Genomic DNA, 12,141 nt, shown 5'->3' with positions numbered 1-12,141 from the left:
AGTGAACATTTCTGTTGGGGATACACCTGTTGAGTTGGAATGCTGCGATTATTTATACATCCATCTGTAGTACATACTGCCAAGCAGTTTTCTCAAGTGTTTATATCAAGTAATAGTCCTACCAGCAATGTATAAAAGTTCCAATTACTCCACATCCTTGCCAAATTTGGCATTATGTACTTTTTCATCTTTGTGTGTTTTTTAACTTAAAAAAATGAGAACAGAACCACTGGGACTTTGTGACAAACAATGAAACATCATAAAGTTTATGGCAACAGTGATAATCCCTTGGATTTGGGGCTGTGTCAGTGATTCAGAATGGCAGTATATTGAATTACAAACTGCTGAACTGTTGATGGAATCAAAGCCACTGTTTATAATGAGAAATCCTGCAAAGGTTGGCCTTTCTTACATTTTGAGTTGTGGCTTTTTTAGACCAGCAATGTTGGACCACCTTTTAATGCAAGAGAGCCAAATTAGAATAAATATTTACAGGCTGTGCTCTTTGAATTTCAAAATGGACATAGCTTTACTGAGACCTGGAAAAGAAACATACATTTGATATGCGTTAGCCTACCTATATTCAGGAGAAGACAAGAAGTGAGAAGGTTGGAGAAGCTGTCGGCCATTGAACTATTGACATCAGATCATATTTGAGAAATGGCTGTAGGGAGACAGGTGTCATGCTAGAATAGCTTGTCAACAATATTGTCAAGCTAGGAGGGTGAACTTTTAGACTGAGACCCTCAGGAGGTGGGTATACTGGTAGCCCATCATACCCACTTTAATAGCATCTCCCAAGAAGGAGTTGTAAATATAATGGATCCAGGCCCTAGGCCCATGACAGTAGGGACCAGCTCAGGTAAAGATGAACCTTATTCTTGGAAAGATGCTGATGATTTCCTTTTTCTTTTCAGTCAAAGATTTACACTTACACACCAACCTTATATTTGGACTTTAAATTGGACCAAGGAGCGAAGCATGTGCAATCTCTTCCTAAAGGTATGATGGATTCTGGGGTTTAGTTATCATTTCAGGGTGAAAAAACCATAAGGGCCGCTTTCTCTGGAATGGGTTTGTTTCTGAACCTCAACACAAAGTTCTATGAACCTGTGTATGTTTAATTATGTTTAAATGAGTGAAGAGTGCTTGAGCTTTTCAAGTTAAGAAAATCAGGAGGATTTCATAGAATGTTAGGGCCAATCCACTGGGGCCACCCCTCATTTCGCTGGTGTGAACACTGAGGCCCAACAGATTCATTACTTGCTCAAGGCCATGTAAGGACTTGCTGGACACGGCAGGACGTTTACCCAGGTCTCCTGACTTCCCAGCCACTTTTGACTCACAATTCCTGGAGGCAATCCAACCTGTGTTACTTATGAACAAGTGCATTCTTGATTGAGATACAGCTTCTGTTATGGAGGATTTACTTATAAGTCACCATTTAAATCCAAAGAGCAATTAGAAAACTCCCAAGTATTTAAAGCCAGTTTTATTTTTTAAAGGGGCCATCCCTGAAGTCATTAGTACAGTATTAACCTTGGACCCATTGTTCTCTTTTTTGGTTTTTTCCATTCTGGCTACTTTTAAGTTCAGAAAGGTTTTTTACATGAATGCAATTAAACATGTGCCTACCTTCATACTTACTTTTTATATCAGTAAGTGTGACAGCACATGTGCTTTAAGTTTTAATGCTGTGGGTTTCTTCTTTTATTTTTTGAGTTTGCTTCCCTCACAACCCTTTCCCCCTCCTCTCATCTACCCATAGCAGTATCATCTCTGTATCCTAGATTGGGAGTAGTTCAGAGATAATCCTTGAATAAGATCGTGCAGTATTTTTCTCAACACTTACTTCTGTACACATGTATGTACATGTATGTGTATACAATGGAGAAGGCAATGGCACCCCACTCCAGTACTCTTGCCTGGCAAATCCCATGGATGGAGGAGCCTGGAAGGCTGCAGTCCATGATGTCGCTGAGGGTCGGACATGACTGAGCGACTTCACTTTCACTTTTCACTTTCCTGCATTGGAGAAGGAAATGGCAACCCACTCCAGTGTTCTTGCCTGGAGAATCCCAGGGACCGGGGAGCCTGGTAGGCTTCCGTCTATGGGGTCGCACAGAGTCGGACATGACTGAAGCGACTTAGCAGCAGCAGCAGCAGCAAATGTATACAAATATAGGGTTTTGTCCTTGTTTCACTAAAATGAAATCATAAATAAATTTTTGCATCTTGCTTTTGTGACCGAACCTCATGGAAATTCCTCAGGATCTGTTCCTTTGGCTTTGAACCCATTCTATGCCATGGGTTGACTACAATGCATTTAGCTCTTCCCTCTCAGCAGGTGCTCCCCTTGTTTCTAGCACTTGGCTACTGCACACTGGTCTGCAGTGAACATCCTTGTACACATGTACTTCCTTAGGGGGGTTGTTTTGTTACAGTAGGTTTCCAGGGATGATCACAAGGCCTATGCATGTTTAATTTTAAAAGTCTGGCAGATTGCAACCCAGAAAGGCAGTCCTGTGTTCCAACAGCAGTATATGAGACAGCCGTTTCTCCATGACCCTACCAATACTTAATGTGTGTGACAGTGTTAGTCGCTCAGTCATGTCCAACTCTTTGCGACCCCATAGACTGTAGCCCACCAGGCTCCTCTGTCCAGGGTTGTCCAGGTAAGAATACTAGAGTGGGTTGCCATTTCCTCCTCCAGGGGATCTTCCTGACTCAGAAATCGAACCTGGGTCTTCTGCATTGCAAGTGTATTGTTTATCATTTGAGCCATCAAGGAAGCCCCCGTGGTTCATGTTAATTTTGACTCTGTACTTCACCACTACTCTATATATTGCCTCATAAGAGAATATGTATCTGTCCGTTTACAAAGCCATACCTCTAGATTATTTTGTCATTATGGATTTTAAACAGAGTTGTTTCAAAGACGTTTTGTGACTCATACAAGAACAAGTAGCTTAGAAATGCATGTTTATCATTGGGTCACTGTAAACTCACTTTAAACGAGTCTGTTACAAACCTAGTTAGGACGCAGACAAACGTGTCTTTTGCAGTATGTCACTTTCAGTTACAGTGTGTTCTCCACTTGCCCCCCATATACACTCATCCATGCTTTCATTGTGTTAGCTGACAAATCTAAAGTTTGAGGCTTCCCTGTCCAACTCCAGGCAAACAATTTAGGTATTATAAAGCAGCACTTCTTATTTAATAGTTCTGGCTGCCTGTAACCCAACATAAAAGTGAAAGTGAAAGTCATTCATTTGTGTCTGACTCTTTGCGACCCCATGGACTATACAGTCCATGGAATTCTCCAGGCCAGAATGCTGGAGTGGGTAGCCTTTCCCTTCTCTAGGGGATCTTCCCAACCTAGAGATTGAACCCAGATCTCCTGCATTGCAGGCAAACTCTTTAATCCAACATATTGGTTAGTAAAATTATACTGTATAAATTTTAATATCAAATCATTCAACTCAGGGTCACCTTCTGTCTTTTTAAACCACCTTCCTGGATCAAATTCCATTATAAAATCCAAGGACTGTCTAAATTTATTTGAGAGCTGTGTTTCATCAAATATTCCTTGAAATTGTAGCCCATTGGCTACAATGGGTCTCATCATGTTTTGGGTCCTCATCATGTTTTGTTTATAATATTTTGATTGTTTTGTTGCTGCTGCTGCTAAGTCACTTCAGTCATGTCCGACTCTGTGCAACCCCACAGACGGCAGCCCACCAGGCTCCCTCATCCCTGGGATTTTCCAGGCAAGAGTACTGGAGTGGGTTGCCATTTCCTTCTCCAATGCATGAAAGTGAAAAGTGAAAGTGAAGTCGCTCAGTCGTGTCCGACTCTTAGCGACCCCATGGACTGCAGCCTACCAGGCTCCTCCATCCATGGGATTTGCCAGGCAAGAGTACTGGAGTGGGGTGCCATTGCCTTCCCTGGATTGTTTTGTTACTCATGCTAAAGGGATTTGACGTGGATGTCTGGGTTATGTTTGGCTTTTGTCATAAGCTTTGCACTCTCACTAATTTAACGTTGATTTTGTTGTTCTGTTACCAAACTAAAGGCTAGAAATAGGGCATGCACTGCTGCCATCCCATTTCTGACACCAGGAAAATGCTTATGTCCTGAGGGACATCCAGTTAAGGGAGACTGGTAACATTTTGCATGAGTCAGATGAGGTTTTATCTGAATTCCTTCCCACAAATAGTATTGGAATCAATTTTTACCATCTCTTTACTTCCTTTGGGCAAGGCACGTTTCTGTAGAGTTGTGCTAATCTTGCAGAAAACAGATGTTTCATGCAGTGATGATTTGGAAGGCAGTTGATATCAGGAATTGAGCTAGATGGTGCATCTCTTACAAAGAATCCAATTTGTCGAATCTCTGACAGTACCAGATTCTTCTCACATTAGCCACACATTTTTCATGTTAGTTCTTGGCTAAAATAATAATAAGTAGTTATCTTTTTTGTTTTGGTTTTTTTTTTTTTGCAGTGACTTTTACCATCTCTTGCAAAGCAGTGTGATTTCCCTTGCTATAAACTGATGTCCAGATAACACTGTTTGTTATCATTCATTGAGAAGGTCATAAGTCTATATTTCTGGAAAAATATCAGTCTTTTCCAAGAATCTTGTGCCTTCTGATCCTCCTGTCCCCTTTGTCTTCTCACTGACTGTATCACAGTTGGGCCCTCAGTACCCACTCTGTTTATTTTTTCCATCTTCCTTCACAGTATCCCTGCTACTAGATGTTTAAAAGCATGATCTGCAATGTTAAAACTGGAGGATTGTTATGTTACAGAAAAACTTCATTTCGTAAGCTCTCTTTGCTTCCCTCAACTTTTAGCTTTTCTTTAGAGTATATGTGATTCTTCAGATTGGAAATGCAATGGGCTTCTTCCTTTGGTAGTGCTAGCTCTTAGTGGACCCGAGGGGGCTCTCTGATGGCTTTTGTCTCAAACCCTTAGATATTCTTTTGTGGAATCTTTGGAAATGAATTGGAAGGATTGGTCCTAATAGCTTAAGGACAAAAATCACTTTTTCTTCGCTGGCCAACCCTCCACCACCTCTTTTGCTCTACTGGCGTGGTGACACTCAGAAGGGACATCTTGGTTGTTGTTCATCTCTTTATGAGTCACCATTTCTACTGCAGTCAGGACTATACGCAGGAATGTGCACAAGCACAGGTACGATAGATGCTTCCCCTAGTAGTCCTAGCTTCGGAAGCATCCTGGGAAACTGCTCTGGCAAATCAAACAAAGGTCTTGGCGGTAAGGAACGAGAAATCAATCTGGGGTGCCATCAGGTCTATCCTTGGTGCATCTCCACCCCGCCTCAGTGGTAGAACCGGGAGGGATGAATAAGGCACCTATGTTGGTAAGGGACAGACTAAATCTGACCAAGGAAGGAAAGCTTCGGTGGAGAGTCTGTCTACACCCCCATCTAGAGCAGGGAAGGACACTTCTGGTGGAAAAAAGCCACAGCTGTGAATGCTGCTTTTTTCTCTTTTACAGATTGGAGCTAGCAGTTCCAGAACCACTTCTTTAAAATGTATTTAAAAAACTGGAACAAGTTTGATTCCCAGAATTTAAAAAGACACTCCAGATCTTCTTCTGTGATACTGAATGGCCACAGTATCCTTTGGAAGATGGAGAATGCTGACCTGTTGAAGGATCTCAATTATTACTGTTTTACAACTAGACCAGGCTTCCCTCATAGCTCAGCTGGTGGAGAGTCTGCCTGCAATGCAGGAGACCCGGGTTCAATCCCTGGGTTGGGAAGATCCCCTGGAGAAGGAAATGGCAGCCCACTCCAGTATTCTTGCCTGGAGAATCCCATGGACAGAGGAACCTGTCAGGCTACCGTCTATGGAGTCACAAAGAATCGGACACAACTGAGCAACTAAACACATATATACATAAGTCAACAAAATTTCTTAAGAGAACATACAGCTTATCCTATTATTCTGTAATAGCAGAATAATGGCTGCACAAAGATGTCCACAACCTAGTCTTGGAACCTTTGACTGTGTTACCTTACATGATACAGGGGGTTACAGCTCTGGTTAAATTAAGGATCTTGAGATGGGAGATTAGCCTAGGTAATCCAGGTGGGCTGATGGAATCATAAGGGTCTGTATAAATAAAAGAGGGAGATGGGAGTCAGAGTGAGAGAAAGATGTGACTATCGAAGCAGAAACAACAAAAACTGGCTAGAACCTACTAGGCCTAAGATGGTGGAAGACTTGACTTCCACTAGACCTTGAGCTTCATTACACGCTCATTATAATACATCAGCATATGCTAACTGACACACCCACAGGTGCCATGACAGTTCAGAGGCTAACCATAAAAGGCCAAAAAGTGGGTGGTGGCCCAATCCTGGAAATCCCTACCCTTTCCCCAAAATAGCTTGAATCATCCTCCCACTCATTAGTGTATGAAGTTACCCAGCCCATAAAAACTAACCACGCCTTACCCCAGGGCCTCTCTCACCTTCTGGAAGGACCCACAGTCTGTCAAGGAGTGTGTATCTCCCTGAATAAATCTGCTTTCACTCTGCTTCAGCTCCCCCTTGAATTCCTTCTTGCTGGAAGATCTGGGATGTGACCATTCTCTCACACCCTCTTCTCCTGCAAGAAAATCATATTCTCTGGGTATAGAAAATTGACTGGAAGCAACTAGTTAGGGGCTGTTTCTCTCACCTATATGATTTTATCTGCAAAAGAGAAGAAAGAAACGAAATAAATACGTCAATGTATACGTTCCTTGTTTCATCCTTCGTGCTCTTCTGAACTAAAAAAATTAAAGCATTGAAAATAAAAATGCATCTCTAAAGTTGAGAGGGAAAGGGATTAACAAACAATGCTGTCATGACGAGGACCCATCAAAGAAATCCAAACTGAGGGGCATTCTACAAAATAACGAGTCTGAGAGTAGCATTGAAACATACATTACCATATGTAAAACAGATAGCCAGTGGGAATTTGCTGTATGACACAAGGAGCTCAAATCCAGTGCTTTGTGACAACCTAGAGGGGTGGGATGGGGTGGGAGGTGGGAGGGAGGTTCAAGAGGGAGGGGACATATGTATACCTATGGCTGGTTCATGGTGATGTTTGGCAGAAACCATCGCAATATTGTAAAGCAATTATCCTCCAATTAAAAATAAATAAAAAAATTAAAAAACAAAATAATAAGTCTGTACTTTTAATGAAGAAAAAGGCTGAAGAACCATTTCAGATGAAAGGAGATTATAAGTGACAACTAAATGCCACACGTGAACCTGAATTCCATCCTGGTCTAGACATGTATTTTTCTTTTTGCCCTAAAACGCATTACTGACACAACTGGCTCAATTTAAATGTCTGCACATAGCTTATAGTATTACATTAATGGTCATAATTTTTTCATTTATATTGTATCAATGTCATCATTTTTATAAGTGCACTCAGGTTATATTGGAAAATACTCTTGTTTTTAGGAAATACTTGCTGAAAATTCCTTCAAAGTAAAAGGGTATCATGTCTCCAAGTTTACTCTCAAGTACTTCAGAAAAAAAAAAAAGAATGATGTGTATTTCTAGAGAGATTGATAAAGCATATGTGATACCAGGTTAGCTTTTAGAGAATCTGGGTGAGTGGTGTATGGTAAATCTCTACTATTTTGGTAGCTTTTCTGTGTCTGAAATTATTTCAAAGTAATAGTGAAGTGAAAGTCACTCAGTCGTGTCCAACTCTGCGATCCCATGGACTGTACAGTCCATGGAATTCTCCAGGCCAGAATACTGGAGTGGGTAACTGTTTCCTTCTCCAGGGGACCTCCCCAATCCAGGGATCGAACCCCAGTCTCCCACACTGCAGGCGGATTCTTTATCAATTGAGCCATCAGGGAAGCCCTCAAAGTAATAATTAGCAAATAGTGTGGTGGAATGAGGAGGGAGAGAGAGATATCCAGTGGGTCTGCCTGCTGTCCAGGAGGCCAGACATGGGGTCCATGGTGAATGAGCTGCCTACCCAAGCTGAGTTTCACAGTATCTAGGGGGAGGCTCTTAGGAACCAACACTGCTTCAGGGTGTGGCATCCGATGTGACCCACAGTTTGGGGAGAGGTTCCTTCTCTGCTTAGCCCGGTTGCCTTCTCCCCTTCCCAACCCAGAGCTAACCTTTGTCATGGATTTTGCGTGTCACCAGGCCATATTTTTCTACTTTCTCTACATGTACATGTATAAGCAGCTGTTGGAAAGCTCATGAAAATGAACTTAAGACTGAGGAGGAGGAAAATGAGCTGGGTTAAGGCAAGGAACATAGGCCAAGAAAAGTTCTCACTAGGGATGTTTGCAGGAATTCGGAACCTCCCTGGAAATGAGAGCAAATGCCACAGAGCATGATTTACGTGTTTAAAAGAAAAGTTCTACACGTCATCTGTTGGGCTGTATGTAGGAGGTCTGTCTTAAATGTGTTTCCAATTAAACCAAGCAACGGGTCCAGGGATAAAATGTGACCTTCCTCCCAACTCCTGTTCTGTGTCATAGCCTCAGGGTGGGAGGGAGAGCCCTTCCCAGCTGTGAAGAGCCAGTGGCTTGGAGACAATGTTTTCAAGGCCTGTGACCTCCCACAGCAAAATGTCAGGATGTATCCATTTCTGGTGCAGTACAGAAAAGTGAGAGGAGAGACAGAGGAAGAAAGAGCGATGGGAAGGACCTGGAAATCTCACAAGAGAATTCTTTGCTGATATAATCCTGCTCTTAGCAGAGAAGGAATTCCAAGAAAATGTGGTAGTTTGTAAACATATATAAGCATTCACATAGTTTGACTGTTGTTTTGCTATAGCTTTAAGAAACAAATGCTTAGTGGATCTTAAACAAGGTTTAATAGAAGTGCAGGTAAACAACATGTTAAAAACAAGGAAATTACCCTCTGTTTCTATTTTATTCCCTCTGTACCTTCTAACCAGTAACATGAGTTGTGTTAGTAGTGGTGAAGGTGAACTCTCTATCATAATAGAAGACTTGTGCAAGGAACAAAAATAGGTGAATGCATATAGTAATAAAAGATTTAAAAAGATAAAAAGGGGAAGAAAACAGACCAAGGTACTTATGTGTGGACTAATTTTCTGCTTGGAGGATGAGGAGGAATGAAGCAAAGGAGGTGGAGGAAAAATGATATTGGAACAATCACAATGATTCCAAATAAAAACCCACTTGGGCAATTGAGACCTTTGAGGTTCTGTGAAACTCAGAAACCATTAATTTTTTTATACCTTTCAACCATGAGCAGAGGATCTATTATGTCAGTCACAACACATTCTTGCAATGGAATGCTTTGTAGGCTTTCCCCAAAATGGGTTATTTCTCTATGTTTTGACATGGAAAGGTATCCAAAATAGAATGCTGAGTTCTAGTTTTTAAGCAAATAATATATAGTGCATAAAAGAAAAAAAGGAACTTTCCTGGTGGTCCAGTGGTCAAGACTCCTGGCTTCCAGTGCAGGGGGCATAGGTTCAATCCCTGGTCAGAGAAGATCCCACATGCTGCATGGTGCATCCCCGCACCGCCTCCCCCAAAAAAGGAGAAAAAAAGAAACTGAAAGCATAAATATAAAATTGTTAATGATATTTATGGGCTGGGAGTGGCTAGCATGTGTTTGCAGCATCTAGCATGAACCTCCCTCTTCCGTATTGCACACAGCATGAAGATCCATGGCCTTGTCTTTCTCTTCTGTCTCCACTCACAACCACTTCACGTGAGTGGTAGCTGGTCTCTAGATGATGGGAGGTCAAGTTCAGAAGACTGAGCCGGTGGTTCAGTAAGGAAGCAAAAGTGTGAGTGTGCTCTGAGCAGACAGATTTACTTCCAGAGCCCTTAAACACATTCTAGTCAAATCTTGGGGAGGAAAAACTGTGAAAGAGGAGGATGAAAAAATACCATCCAGCATCCACCTGAGTGTCTGTCTTTGTTTTGCCATTCTTTAGGTTTTCTGAACCAGACTCAGTTTATGTTAAGTTTGACCAGTCATGCCTTATTGTGTGGGCCCCTCTTGCACATTGTAACCCACCTGGCAGCACAACCACATCCCTAGTGTCTACTTTGTCCTCTATAATTCTTCCACGCCTGCCTTGGTTTTATTTACTGTATCAGCACGTTGACTCTCCCAAAGACCTCAGTCTGGATCCTGCCCTTGTACCTTGGACACAACCCTGCATTCCCTGCATGAATCTTCTTTTTCACCAAAGACACACGGAGTGACGTCCTGATTCTGTTTTGACCTGGCCCCTCCTACGTTCATGTCCCTCAGTGGCACTGAAGGATCTCCTCTGGGCCACAGGGACAGTACATAAATATCTGTGGAAATCCAATGCCAGTGCCAAGAGGGCAGATAGTGGTCATCTGTATTTCTGAGTTCTTGGCCCATGGGTCACAGTGGGAATCTGGCCAATGCTATGTACCATCTTCACAGAAAAGCTTATCTGCTTGAAAAATTCTGTGAACAATTCCAAGGAGGGCACAAGCCATCTGAAGCCCATTCATACCCCAAAGATTATGCCTCTCCACATCCCTGGAACTGACGCTCTGTTTTAGGACAGAAAAGAGAGTGTTGACTGGAAACTAAAATGCAACTAAGTAAAGAGAAGCCCATTTCTAGCGTTCTTTTTACACTTAAAACTGCTTGAGGTCCAGGGGACTGAAGATAAGCCAAACGGGTGAGTTGTAGTTATTAGCATGATGTTCTGCCTGGGAGGGACAGCTGCTTTATTAGTACAGTTGTTGGCATATAGATATACAGTCAGGAAGTAGCATACTGTCTGCTTGGGCGGTTCTTAAACATTTGGTATCAGGTCATTTAGGTTTAGCTCTGTGTGGTATGTGTATTTGCATGTGTGTGCACATGTGCATGAATTTGCATGTGCAAGCATGCATGTGGGAGTGTGTGTGTTCTAAGCTGTTTATAGAACTTAAATGTAAGAAAGTATATGTATCTAAAAGATTTGATCTCCAAACTTATCATTTATATCTGTTATATAAGCTTTTATGTTTATATTTCATATAGAGATATTGTTAAATATTTGATACTGTTATCCCTTTGTTCCTTTTGGCATTATGGACACTAACCTTTTCATGTCGCTGGTCCCTTTTCAGGGTGGACAAGCTTCATTTATACCATATCTGGAAATGTGTATATTGGTAAGTGATGAGTCTGCTGCTTTGGGTTCAGTTGCAATATAATTTAAACTACTGCCAGGAAGGAAGGATAAGATGAAACCTTTTGTGTAATTGAATCCTTTGCCTCCTCCTGTCCCGCATTAGCCCTCTCTACACTGTAGTACATACTGGTATCCCCAGGGCAGGGCACCTCTCAGCTTCTGGCATGTTCAGTGAGGGAGAAGAAGAACAGCACCAGTCATGACAGGAGCCATTTTGCTGTAGCCTGTGTGCAAATGTCAGGTCCAGCCATGATAATGTGGGCTGACACCTTGCTAAGTTGTTGGCAACCCCCATACTGATAAAGGGGCTTCCCGGGTGGCACTAGTGGTAAGGAACCCACCTGCCGATGCCGGAAATATGAGAGATGTGGGTTCAATCCCTGGGTCGGGAAGATCCTGGGAGGTAGAAGAAGGTGAATTTGCTGTTCCAGGTGTTCCTGAGAAGTCTCAAAGTGAGGCCTTTTCCTTGAATTTCCTGGAGGGATTATATTCAAGCTATCCATCTGAATGTGCCCTTGGTAAACACATCCTTCCTCGTCTGCCTTCCCTTTCCTGTCTAACTTTCCCACTGCCTAGACTGATGTTTCCTGGGACTGCCTCCCAGATAAACTCCTTGGACTCAAATATGCACCTCAGGCTGCGATTCTGGGAAAAGCTACAGAAAGAGAACTAGCCTCCTTTCTCCCACTCTGTGTGTGGATGGGGGTTGTGGGAATAGAGCAGACCATTTGACCACTCCAAGATGCAAGCCAGGAATCCCATTTCTGAGACCCTCTTTGGTTGCGGGCTTTCCACCCCAACCTGCAGTGCAGCCTCCTTGACAATGAACTTGCTGTCCTGACATGACTACCTCCTTGGACAACATACTGTCAGCCCCAGACAGCTGACTTCCTGGTACACTCTGCTCAGGGCTTGAAGGCCACACCCAGA

The 12,141-nt window shown here is 42.5% G+C and overlaps 1 protein-coding gene across 3 annotated transcripts in view; it reads left to right on the top strand.

Moving 5' to 3' along the window:
- The window catches only part of PIR (pirin), a 97,760-nt gene that overhangs the window by 61,010 nt on the left and 24,609 nt on the right, over positions 1-12,141 (top strand). For 2 of the 3 annotated variants that reach the window (XM_006067076.3, XM_044937184.1), the window contains exons 6-7: positions 918-1,002; positions 11,147-11,191. In XM_006067076.3, the coding sequence (XP_006067138.2) occupies positions 918-1,002; positions 11,147-11,191 (130 nt within the window). The remainder of the gene's footprint in view (positions 1-917; positions 1,003-11,146; positions 11,192-12,141) is intronic. The other variant, XM_044937185.1, reaches the window with a different exon arrangement.

The sequence above is a fragment of the Bubalus bubalis genome, chromosome X (genome assembly GCF_019923935.1).
Source record: "Bubalus bubalis isolate 160015118507 breed Murrah chromosome X, NDDB_SH_1, whole genome shotgun sequence".
Classification (NCBI taxonomy): domain Eukaryota; kingdom Metazoa; phylum Chordata; class Mammalia; order Artiodactyla; family Bovidae; genus Bubalus; species Bubalus bubalis.
The sequence above is the reverse complement of the archived record's forward strand: the minus strand, read 5'-3'. Positions and strand labels throughout refer to the sequence as shown.